This window comes from Pinus tabuliformis, chromosome 5_2, assembly GCF_031772625.1.
Source record: "Pinus tabuliformis cultivar Carrire ecotype Pingquan chromosome 5_2, CPIR1, whole genome shotgun sequence".
Lineage (NCBI taxonomy): Eukaryota > Viridiplantae > Streptophyta > Pinopsida > Pinales > Pinaceae > Pinus > Pinus tabuliformis.
Genome location: NC_142306.1, coordinates 120,463,205 through 120,475,619, shown reverse-complemented (window position 1 = coordinate 120,475,619; position 12,415 = coordinate 120,463,205). Strand labels below are relative to the sequence as shown.

At 36.4% G+C, this 12,415-nt stretch overlaps 1 protein-coding gene across 1 annotated transcript; it reads right to left on the bottom strand.

The window, feature by feature from the left end:
- Positions 1–7,686: 7,686 nt before the first annotated feature.
- Positions 7,687–8,986, bottom strand: LOC149157792 (uncharacterized). Its single transcript, XM_089436017.1, has 2 exons — positions 7,927–8,986; positions 7,687–7,823 (listed from the first exon to the last, which is right to left on the bottom strand). Exons 1-2 carry the CDS (start codon positions 8,434–8,436, stop codon positions 7,773–7,775), a joined length of 561 nt encoding a protein of 186 aa, XP_089292143.1. The 5' UTR covers positions 8,437–8,986; the 3' UTR covers positions 7,687–7,772.
- Between the last annotated feature and the right edge of the window lie 3,429 nt (positions 8,987–12,415).

Genomic DNA, 12,415 nt, shown 5'->3' with positions numbered 1-12,415 from the left:
GAATTTGTGAATTGCGATACTAACCAGGAATATAGCTACAACATAGTAATCTTCAATTGTCAACATACTATTCCGGGGGAATAGGAATCCAATTCCCAGAAGCCAACAAATTATGTATGCCCCTTGTTTTCCCTATAATTAATTAAGAAATATTAGCACATGCAATTTCCATTTAGAATCTCTGAAATGATTCTATAAATATTCAAAGCAAACTTAATGTTACTCATTCATTTTTCTCTAATGCAGACAAAACTAAATATGCTAACTTGTTTTTGAGCTGGAGAATTATGTAATTCATTGTGTCCAAAATCATTGCTTATTGTCATGACTGTTTTTTTTAATGATCAGGAAATGGGCCTATATTTGATCAGAAAACATATTTTTCAAAATATATTCCATTTTTCTAATTCAAATCTAAATTTCCTTCCAGTTTATGATGTTCAAACAAACCGAAATCTTTTTCCTTTAACAAGTCACTATTGTAATATATTACTAAACGAGCAGCTACGTAATGAAGTTATTAGTGGTGGAATACTAATAAATAAAAAATACATGCAAGAAATAACACCACTATGTCCTAGGAATGCCAAGTCTTTATCCTCTTGGTTGGAAATATTACTTCATGAAAACAACATATTTGACAGAGAACTTTTCTAAAACTAACCAACACCAGTGTATCCAACAACAATGACATTTCTATTGGCATGCCCTCAAAATGTGTGGAAGTATCAAACATGCGTACTGCACTTCCCTATACACACTCCTCTTTCTTCATGTGTCTTCATAGGAAGCCCTCAAGTTCGATACTCTTGCAAGTACTGCTACAAAGTTCTAGCTCTAAAGGCACTCAGATTTCAAATAGATGAATGTATTGTATCTTGGTTCTAAATGATAGACACAATGATGGAAGCATCCTCTAATCTTAAGCTCGATTATATATCTATATGAAATAACGTTAAGGAAAATGCTTCTATAAAGCTTTAGGTCCAACTCAACATGGACAAAGAAACAAGGTTTGACTTAAAATCGAGCAAGACTTAAGAGTTAATTCAGGGAATTTGGTTAAAAAAAAATAACTTGGAATTTTTTTTATTATTCAACTGTCAATTTTTACTTGATTCTTGCCCAAGTCCAAGTCACATCATGAGATAGTTATGCTTGAGTCTAAGTTAGACCTTGAATTTTTTCCAAGTTAAGCTTCGACTCCATCTAATTTGCTCAAATTTAGATCCCAGCTGAGTCAGTCTAGCCAAGTAAGCTCAGTTGAATCTGGTAAATATGGCTACAGGTATCTTTGCCAGTTAAGGTAACAATGGCCCAAACGTGATATGAAAAATAAATACAATGTGATGAATCATTGCTTATGATTTAGGATTGATACATTTTAGGTGATGGAAATGTTATGTTGTCATGTATGGATAGGGTTGACAAGGATATGGTGAAATTTTCAAAGGCTACAAGCTATCACAAATAATGGTATGGTAATTCAAGACTAGTTGGCTTCCTATGATCAGTTTTGATTATACTTATAGGACCATTTATTACAGATGTGTTGGAAAAGGTATCAAAAGGTTTGTGTTAGGTCATTTTTTAGTTCATATATTGTTAAAATTGGCAACTAGGGCCAAACTCCATGTGGGTCTTCTTATTTATGGCAACTGATATTTTTCTTGGATTCCTGTCATCGAGAGGTGTATAATTGATCTAAAGATCATCCGACATGTATTCATGGAGATATGAATTTATTTATGTTATTTGACAATTTGTCAAGGTCGGCCAACAACCAAATTACCCCAACTTGTCCTCAATGTTTTATTGTAAATAGAAGAGGTCTTCAAGTCATTTTGTACACACACTTATCCTAAGATCTCTCTCCACTTAGACAGACAAAGAGACAATATCCAGGCAACTTTAAACAATTGGAGGAGAAATACTAAAAGTTGAAGGGGTTAACCTTACCTGACGTTTGAGTCTTGGTTTCGTGATCTGGGTGGCATGGAAAGAGAGAAATTGACGCTTATTCCAAGACAAATCCTCCCTGCTGTCCTCATTAATCTCCCAAATCATGGACCAAATACAGGAAAAGATCAGCAGTTGTTGGATCCCCGCCTTCTCTTCCTAGTCGTTTTTCTCTTCCCTCGCCCCCACTCATGTTGGTGTTCTTCTCTGTGGCGTCTTCCTTGTTTTTTCCCTCGGTTTCTGGATCGTTGGTGTTTCCCTTTTTATCAGCCCTTTATTTTTTATGTTTTCTCTCCTTCTCGATTAATAATAAGATCAAATTGTTAGTTCAAGAATAAAAATCCTTTCATTAAAATTTTCTTTGCCTAGATATTTAAGATAAGGACTATTTTTATTTAACTAACTTATTCAAAACAAACTAATTTGTTCCTCATCATTTTAGTAATTTTTAGGAAAATTTTCCTCTTTTCATTTCCTTAAATGTATTAGAAGATCCATTATTTTAATAAGTTATCCTTTTAATGTATTTTTCTTATTATATATGATTCAAATTTTAGATTTAATTAGATAGTTTTAAGTTTATGGCTTAGTGAGTTAGGTTTATATTTATGTTATTAGTTTTAATATGATCTATTAAGAGGTTATAAAAACAGTTAGTTGTTATGGTAATAACTATAATAAAACTTAAAATTTACTATTTACTTTAATATTAGCCCTTTGATTAAATGCGATTAAAACTAACTTTCAATTATTTATAAAAAAAATTAATTATATGACTTGAATATAATATTCAATATTCAATATTCTCCCGATCGGGTTGAAGAGACAGGCAGGTAGAGATGACAGGAGTAATCATAGCATAGAGAGGGCAGGTGGTGGTGACGCCTGGGAAAAGGCGGTATCCCCAACAAATCTAATGAGTAGGAACTCATCCCAAGCCTCAAGACATCGCAGTGGCGGTACTGGTTTGCAGTTGAGTAGAAGGAGTGGAGGCGGTAGTGGCAGAGAGACTGGGATGGAGAGTAGTTTTTATAAGATGACTGCGGGAGGTAGGCTTAATCTTATCCTGTTCGCGGCGAAGGTGAAGCAGCAAGATACGCAACCAGAAGCTCTCAACAGGGAGGTCGGCATCCACGGGTATGTGTTTACTGTGAACTCTGTTTCTTTTCCATATTGCGCTATTGTCAGAATGGAGATGTTTAATAGTTGTGAAGCTGGGGAGGACGAGAGCTATGTGAGCCCCTCTGTAACTCATGGAGAAGGCAATAAGGGATTATACTGGGAAGGAAATACGGTGAAAAAGGAAAGTGGTCACAGAATTAAGAGTGGGAAAAAGCAAGAGGGATCCAGTGACAAGTATGCCCAGGCGGAAGAGGAGAAGAGATATGGTAAGGGTGACCCGAGAATTATCCCAACTGCCCATCATCTGGTCCGTATGGCAGAGGGTATTCTTGAGTTTTTTTACCCGGATGGGAGAGGGCTGAAACAAACTTATGAAAACGAAGGGCACTGTAGTAGAAGCCAGGGATTATCCAAAGGAGCCGATGCAAGGTCGGATGATGAGCAGCATAATCACAATCTAACTCCTGCAATTGATGAATGTTTACAGGTGAGTGAAAGACAAGAGATGGCGCGCTCGGGCCGAGGAAGAGGTCGTGGCGGTCGGGGTCGCCCAAGGCAGGAAACCCAGGGTGGGAGGAATGCAGACTCTCTTGGTGGACAGCGCAGGGGAAGGAGAACGACCCTGACTGCGGTTCAAGAAGCTGCCCGTGCCTATCAGGAAAGGACCGATGAAGATATCAGACGCATTATACAGAACATGGAATCCAGCATACTAGAAGAGCAGTCGGGTTCTGAAACAGAGGAATTAGCAGACGAGGTGACCGACCCAGGCAATACTAGGGGCAGGATGACCCTGTACAGACAATCCCTGCATATCTACTGGGTCCTTAAGCGTTTGTTGGCTAAAGCCCTTGAACAGGTGGCTAAGGAAGTAGCTGACCTGGCCAGTGGGGTGCCTAAGATTCAGAAAGAAATGAAGAATTTTCAAGTTATTATGATAAACCAGAATAACAAGATTGAGGAGATGTCACAAATCCTGTCCAGGATGGGTGGACGAAACCCCAACCAGGTTGATCAGGTGCATATGCCCATGGAGATGGACCAGCAAACAGGAACCAGGGGAGAATGAGCTTCTGATGGCTTGTTGTTAACTGTTTTGTTTAGCTTTCTATGTTATTTGCATGCGTATAAGTAGTTTGATAAGTAGTTTCAGCTGTTTGGTGTATGTAGCCAATATGGACAGATTAGCAAAATTTTGTTTTTGGAATGCCTATAACAATCTAAGGTGGCCAACAGACCTGGTTTCCCTTAGGGGCAGGGTGAGGCCACCAGAACAATGTATATGGTTGCCCTGTTTGATATAATTGAAAAGAAAAAAGACGGTACTACCTTTACTTACAAAAAAAAATATTCAATATTAGCCCCTTTGAGTAAATACTATTATAACTAACTTATAATTATTTAACTATATATTTAATTATATGACTTTATTATAATATTAATTATTTATTATATAACTTTTGTATATTAACATTGCCCCCTTTTAATTCAAATTAATTAAATTCATTACATTTTTATATTAAACTAACTTACAATTAACTAACTATATATTTAATTATATAACTTTAAAGTCCTTTCGATATTTAATTGATTCCTATTGGTTAAACATATACATATAATAATAGATATATAACTAACTTACTAAATATTTAACTTATTTTATTTACATGTCCCTATCCCTTAGTCCAGTCCAATTAGCCATTTCCTAGTCAAATATAGCCATTAGCAGGTATATTGACAAATGTATTCTAATGTGATTTACGCCGAAAAATCTTCTCAAAAAACTTGATATGGATCACAGAAGCCTTAATTCAACAATTGAATCCTAAGCTGTTGGGTGAAAAATGAAAATGATAATCCTACAACACAAGAAAGTCGAATCCTAGAAACCCTAGGTCTGAAAGGAATCCAACCTCAGCTTCATAGGAATCCAATCTCATATTTAGTATTGTTAAATGTATCAGGGGAAGCTTCAGTGAAGGCTTTGTGGGACAAGTTAGGGACTTTGTACCAATCTAAGTCTCTAGTGAATAAACCGTTCCTACGAAAAAAGTTGTATAACCTGAAGATGAAAGATGGAGACTCGGTGACAGACCATATGAATGCCTTTAATACTATGGTAAGTCAGTTATTATCTGTTGATATTAAAATTTTAGATGAAGATAAGTGCATCAATTTGTTGTCTCTTTGTCTGTCTAGAAATTTACATGATTTTTCCTCTGCTTTATGAGGTCCTAAAATCTAACCAGAGGGCCTCTATTCTTGGGCTATGGAATGCACTTTTGTGCATCTGTGGGTTGTCCTTAGTGGTGCATTTCACCTTGAATTTTTTTTTGAGGTACTTCAATTTCTAAATTCCAAGTCTAGGCTACGTACCAATCCTAATTTATTTTATGATTTCATCCCCTTGAAGGGTTTTTAATAGGTAGTAGTAATTTTTTTGTTGTAATTATATGATACAAGTAATGATAAGTATTACATTACCGACTTCCATATTGAATTTGTATTTGGCTTATTGCTTTACTTATTTTTTCGTGGCAGATAATATTCATATTTGAATCTTGCTACTATGAGATATTTATATTGCATTACAAGTGATTTATGGTTTTTTTTTTTAAACAAAATTATTTTATCTTTTTACAGAACACTTGTAAATGCCCTCACATAAATGCTTGGGTGTTAGTAATAGTTCTTGTATTTGGGGTTGTTGACAAGTCAAGGGAATGTTCTTTACCTTTTAACATAAACTGATGGATTTGACTATCGACCAAATAATTGAACATCATCATGGACTACTGGGACTAATCATTAATAGGATGTCATATAAACCATAGTAGCAAGATTTCGCCACATTGGGATTTTTTGTCGGGAGGGTCATCTTCAGTATGAAATGTGGAAAATTATGCCCTCACATAAATGCTTGGGTGTTAGTAATAGTTCTTGTATTTGGGATTGCTGACAAGTCAAGGGAATGTTCTTTACCTTTTAACATAAACTGATGGATTTGACTATCGACCAAATAATTGAACATCATCATGGACCACTGGGACTAATCATTAATAGGATGTCATATAAACCACAGTAGCAAGATTTAACCACATTGGGATTTTTTGTCGGGAGGGTCATCTTCAGTATGAAATGTGGAAAATTATCCACATAGTATGGATACAATATAAAGTTGACCTGTTAAATAAAAAATTTAACCCGAAAACCTCAAAAAAAAATTACAGAATCCAACATTATATGGATTGACACATAATGGCATTGGACTCTTTGGGTTTTAATTGTTTTATTAGAGAAGTTATTTTTCTTGAGTGGTTTATTTGAGTATGAAATACCATTAATCCTAAAGAGAATAGTCACATGAAGATAAAAGAGAGGATGTAAATGTTTTTAAATGTCTAATGCTCCTTTGAAATTTGTGAAGGGTGGTGAAGCACCTATTGGAAATTGTGCCTTAACTTGTTGCAATGATCATCCTCGTTCCCTATTTTATTTTTTATAATTTCACTGATTAGGGTTTACCCATTTACGTTGTTTCTTAAATATATAAGAGCCCTAGCCGTAGTCTTATGGGGAGATCTTTTTGCAATAAGAGGAGATCTATACGCTGTCAAGAGGAAGTTATATTCGCAGCTCAAGGAGGAAGTCTAGTCATTGTTCTCAAAGGATATCTGACCATGCCCTAAACGCGATCATAAAGTATGTATAGCCACTATCTTGGAGGTGCCCAAATGTCCTAAACGCAGGCCTTATTTCACAGCAACAAGAGGCCTAATCAGCAGCCCTAATCTGTTGTTAAGATGTTGTTAAGAGAGACACATACGTAGTCTTGTGAAGCTCCTATTTGCTATCATAAAAAGATCTTATATGCAGCTCTCTTAGCCGCAGTTGGGGAGTCCCTAACCAACAACATATGAAGGCCTAAAGCCGCAGTTAGAGGAGCCCTTATCACAGCATATAAGGGACCCTTAGACGCAGCCAGAAAAGTGAACAATCTAGAAACTACAATGGAAAAAATCGGGTTAAAATATATACCAAGCCTGCCTCCAATTTGTAGGGTCATTACAAACGATATTATCTCTTCAACACAAACCATGACTTTCTAAAGCTATAAGCTGTTTCATGTTTTCTGTATATCATCACAAATTTCGGAAGTACGCAACAAAAATATAATATCAAAGATTTCCTACTAATAAACAAATGCAGCCAAAATGTTTATTTCTCAATAGACACATTCTGGATTTGTTACAAACAATATACCAAAAGTATCAGAAACATAAAGCATGCAAATTATTTACATTTTTTGGCAAGGTCCCAACAGTGTTTTCTCAACAGACAGATTCTGAATTTGTTACATACCGCAAGTAATAGATACATAAAACATGCAAATTATTACATTTTTTGGCAGGGTCCCAACAATGTTTACTAGATACATAAAACATGCAAATTAATACATTTTTTGGCAAGGTCTCAACAGTGTTTGCAACCACATACTTCACCAGTGAATAAATTTGCAAAACCAATCCAGATGCATAATAATATCCAATGCCAATACAGAGAGAGAAGTCAAAGATGCAACGAAAACAATGACTTCTAATTACTTTCAAGAAAGGGATTTACCTTCTCCAACACTGAAACACTCTTCCTCTTTGCAAACTTCTTGGAGTTCTCTTGGAACTCTCACCAGCCTAAGCTACATCCTTTTCATCAGACTCTTGAATGGAAGTGACCTTCTGCATCTGAACATAATGTTATAAATGAATCAACATTTGTTTAAGCCTTGACTACTATAAAACAATACAAGGAAGCTTCTAAAAAATTTAAAGAACATCTTAAGTAAACCTTTTTAGGACGTTGAACATCATCTTGGTTTTCATCTGGAGTATCTGTCTGCCTTGACTCCTTTTGAATTGGATGTAAGTTTTTATCTACAGGCTTTGGTGTGCTAACATTGCTAGTGTCTAACTTTCTCTTTGGACGTTTCAATACTTTTGCTTCTGAATCTGTACTTGCAGCCAACTGCGGATTGGTGCTAGGTGATTTAGTAGGAATTTCTTCTACCCCAGCTAGATCTGATACATCTTCTGACACTACAGCTGTTGAACCTGAAAACACAGATTCTTCCTTAGTGTCTGACGTCTTTCCAGGAAATTTTGTACGCCCTCGTTTTGATCGAGAGGAGTCTGCCACTGTGCCATCATCCTTGAGAGTAGGGGAGGCCAAACCTACTTTCTCTTTACTTGACTTTTCTGGAGAGGTTGAACCTACTCCATCTTTAGGTTTTGGTACTAACGAAACCAAACCCTCATTGTCCTTACTCGATTGTGTTGGGGATGACAACCCTTCCTCCATTTTACTTGATTGTGCTGGAGCTACTGTGCCTTCCAAATCCTCAACTACTAGTGTTGGAGAGGCCAAACTTCAGCCTCCTTACTTGAGCAATCCGGGGAGGCCGGATTTATGGTGTCCTTACTTGATTGTGTGGGAGAGGCTACCTTCACCTCTTTGCTTTGGGCTGAGGCAGCCAAGTCTAATGTTTCAACATCTGATCCACCTGGGGATAACATACCCACCATTTCCTTCTTTGGTTGATCTAAAGGGGCCGAATTTTTTCTTTCCTTGCCTGATTTGCCTCTTTTTCTTTTGGATGAGGACAAGGATTGAGCATCATTTCCAACAACACTTTCATTGGAAGCTTTATTTGTATCTGGCATTGTTTCTGACCTTCTACTCTTCCTCCCTTCCCTGACATTACCAGTGGGCTTGCCAGATTCCAATATTTTAGAATCCAATGATTTATCCATCTCAACTTTTGGTGTAGTTGACGACCTTCTCGCCTGACTGCTTCTGCGACCTTTACTGGCCTTGACTATTCCTTGGCTATTCTGAAGTTCATTCAATGTTTAAATCTCTTTTATATTTATATTTGCATTTGATTCACATATTAAATCTTATGAATGTTGAACAAGTAATAGTTACGTTCTTTCTGCATTTATTCAAATTTTCACATTGTAAAATGCCTATTACATTGCCCATAGAATTCCAATTCAATTCTGTGTGCTATAGGTTTTGCTCTGCTGTACTATGTTTGTATTCAATTTACCTACCGCAGATCGGTTGGGTTCAATGCAATTATTGGAAGAGAGGGGCTTCCACAGATATCAGGAGTTGTAAAGACGTGTCAAGCTTTTATAATGTAATCCAGTCACTGTAAACTGATGAGAAATTTGAGAATATTACTTGTCATGGCAGAAATTTGATGATACTTGTTGGCATGGCACTGATTCTCAAAACGGTTTGAGATGAAAACATCTTCAGTAACAACAAGGTGAATTAATCATTTTTGATATTCTGTAAATAATTGGCCTATCATACTCTCATGACCATAACACCTCTCTATAGTGAGCTTTAACTTCTATTTGGATGAGTAGGGCAAGTTCATGAATTGTAGAGTGATATAAGGTTGATAAATCTTCCCATTCCCATGCGTTGGCACAGATAAGTGACAGGCTTTTATGAAAATTGTAATGACCTATGTTACCATGGCAGAGCCTTGCTAATCACCTTGCTCAATTGAAAGAATCATCTCTCCAAAGGTCAGACAAATGGAATCATTTCAATATAAACGACAAATAGAACAGTGTTTTGTGTGCAAGTTAAGAAGCCCTTCAAAGTTCCAGCCAATGGTGAAAGAAAACAATAGGATGGATGGCACTGGGATGCATGTTGGAGAAAACAATAGGATGGATGGCACTGGGATGCACGTTGGATCTTACATTGAGAAGGAATATTTAATAGCAAAAAGAAAAGTATCATATGCATCGAATTTGGATGGCCCCTTATTCCAGGTCTCCCACATGATAGATGCTAAGCAATGTCTTGCCCTTGCCCCCTGCATGCATTTTCAGTTATTGGGGTCTGTTTGTAGGTCATGCAGGAAATTCATTCACAGCAGAGTTCTTTATAGTAAGAAGACATGCTGGTACAGTAGAGGAATTACTTTATGTTCTTATTGTAGATTTAAATGGGTTGGCCATGGGATGGATATATCCTTGTTAGTATGTTTGGTTGAGAACTCTGTAGAGAGAGTGGACAAGGAAGGATGACCATAGGTTTGAAACCAAGGAGATGAATGACGTTTTGCATAACCCACATTAAATAAAATTCTATCCATTCACTTTGACTTAAAAACTAGACCATTAGATTCCTATTTGATGATTTAGTATAGAAGGTACATTACAAATTGGTATAAGAGCCATTGGTTATAGCATTGGGGATGTACAGGCTCAAAGACATAAATAATAAGATGAAAATATTCACAAGCACAGTTCTGGGATGGTAAGACAACATTAGGACTTTCTCAGCTATGGCTATTTCCTACATATGGGTGTGATGTCATTGTGAAGTTCTCAACAAAGATGAATCTTGTGTATTGAATAGAAATTTCTAGGATATGCACCAAATGAGGAAGATAGGAAAGATATGTGGAGGGTATTTAAGAAATGTTAATCTAAATATATTTTGTAGATTCCCCAAGTGTGTGCTATGCAGATAATATGTGTGGCAAAGATGTCCTTAAGCTCTTGTGTGAAATGCAACAAGTAACATGGGGTTGAACCTTTTTTTTGCCACTTTTTTCACTGTATATGGTTACCAATATCTCTAGAATGAAGCAAGTCCATATCCAACTTGGGGAGTCAGATTGGCATCTAAAGTGATTGTGGAGAAGAACCTTGTCGATATGTATGATTACAAGTGGAACATGGAGACGGTGTTGTCCTATGACAGTTCTTTTCTTGTAGTGTCAAGAACCTATGATTAAGAGGATTACTTAGGTTACATATATTGCTTACTTTACATTCTAGACTTACAAAGCTGTATGCGAAACTTGTCTGAAAACCTTTTCTATATTCTGTAAGCTTGGGATTGCATAGGTCAATTGTGTGGGCTCTTTCGATAGTTCAAATTGATCTCTAATTGTCACTTGTGATATGTTATAACTATGTGATTCAATTTGATTTTAGTTTTGTACTCTTCGATGTATTCTGGAGTATAAAAGATCATGGAGAGGTCTTTGATGCTTTTATATTTTCTGAATCATCATCGATAAAAACTCTAGTTGGAAATGATAGAAATCAGTTTGCATAAACAAGAGGTAGTCTGTGACATAGAAATTATGCTACATTAACACCGAGCCAATCCTGATTTCTGTTGCTATCTTTCCACAATGGGACACAATGGGCCGTGTAGAAGCTGTATTCCAAGTTTGGATAAAAATGAAGTTGCACACAAGTTCTTCCTCAAATGTTTGTAATAGAGATAGTGTTATGGAATGCCATGATTGCTGCATATGTACAAAATGGTCTCCATCATGAAGATTTGAATCTCTTTCATCATTTATAAGTTATAGGATTGAAGCCCAACTCTATGACCTTTGCAAGCATTCTCCTTGAATATGCCGATCTATTAGTCCCACCAGAAGCTCAGGAAGTCTATGTCTATATAATAAAGAATAGATTGAAGGGGCATTATTTTGTGGGGAATGCACTAATATATATATACACCAATTGTGGAATTGTTGATATTGCTCACACTAATTTTGAGGGCATGTCTCACAGAGGCATAGTCTCATGGAATTTATTGATGATGGGTTATGTACAAAGTAAGAAGTGTAGTGAGGCCAATAAATTCTTCTGTCAAAAGGGTATTGGATGTGGTAAATGTTGATGAGGTCACTTTGCCATCCTTTTATTGACGTGTGTTCACATAGATGCTCTGCAGCATGGCAAAAAGACCCACAATTAAAACTAAATTTTATGTTTAGTTAATTTCAACCCAAATTTCCAAACGTAAATTTGATGAGAAAAGGAAATTTGCACTGGAACATTTTACCTTGTCAGCTCTCTTTAGTTTTATATTCCATGATGGAATCATTTTGAGGATGACGGGACATCTTCTACAAAGAGATGGAAAAGGCAAAAGAAGGACAATGTCGAGAATTTGGACCCTGCACCTTGTAATGATGGTACTTATCATGGCATGGATGATCATGATGGTTGTGGCTCAAGCCTTGGGTTTGATTTCTTCTCTCTTGATTATAATGGTGACTCATCATCTATATATTCTGGTGGCAAGGCAGAACTTGTGTACAATAAGAATGGTTCTTTGACTAGTCCTCGTGTTCTCAGAAGTGGTTTCAATGGGTCAAATATGGATGATGGTATGGTACCATTTATAGATCTCCCTCCAACTATACATTATGTTCTTGGTAGTATGCATGAAAGTGCTTCCTGAGGAAAACAAATATAAAATGTACTCCAGAATAAGCAAA

What these genes read in the sequence shown, in the direction of transcription:
- LOC149157792 (XM_089436017.1), bottom strand. Translation starts at nt 8,436, where the DNA reads ATGGAGGAAGGGTTGTCATCCCCAACACAATCGAGTAAGGACAATGAG. An exon ending in ATGTTCAACGTCCTAAAAAG is followed by an intron (nt 7,824 to 7,926) that starts GTTTACTTAAGA and finishes CATTATGTTCAG; the next exon opens with ATGCAGAAGGTCACTTCCAT.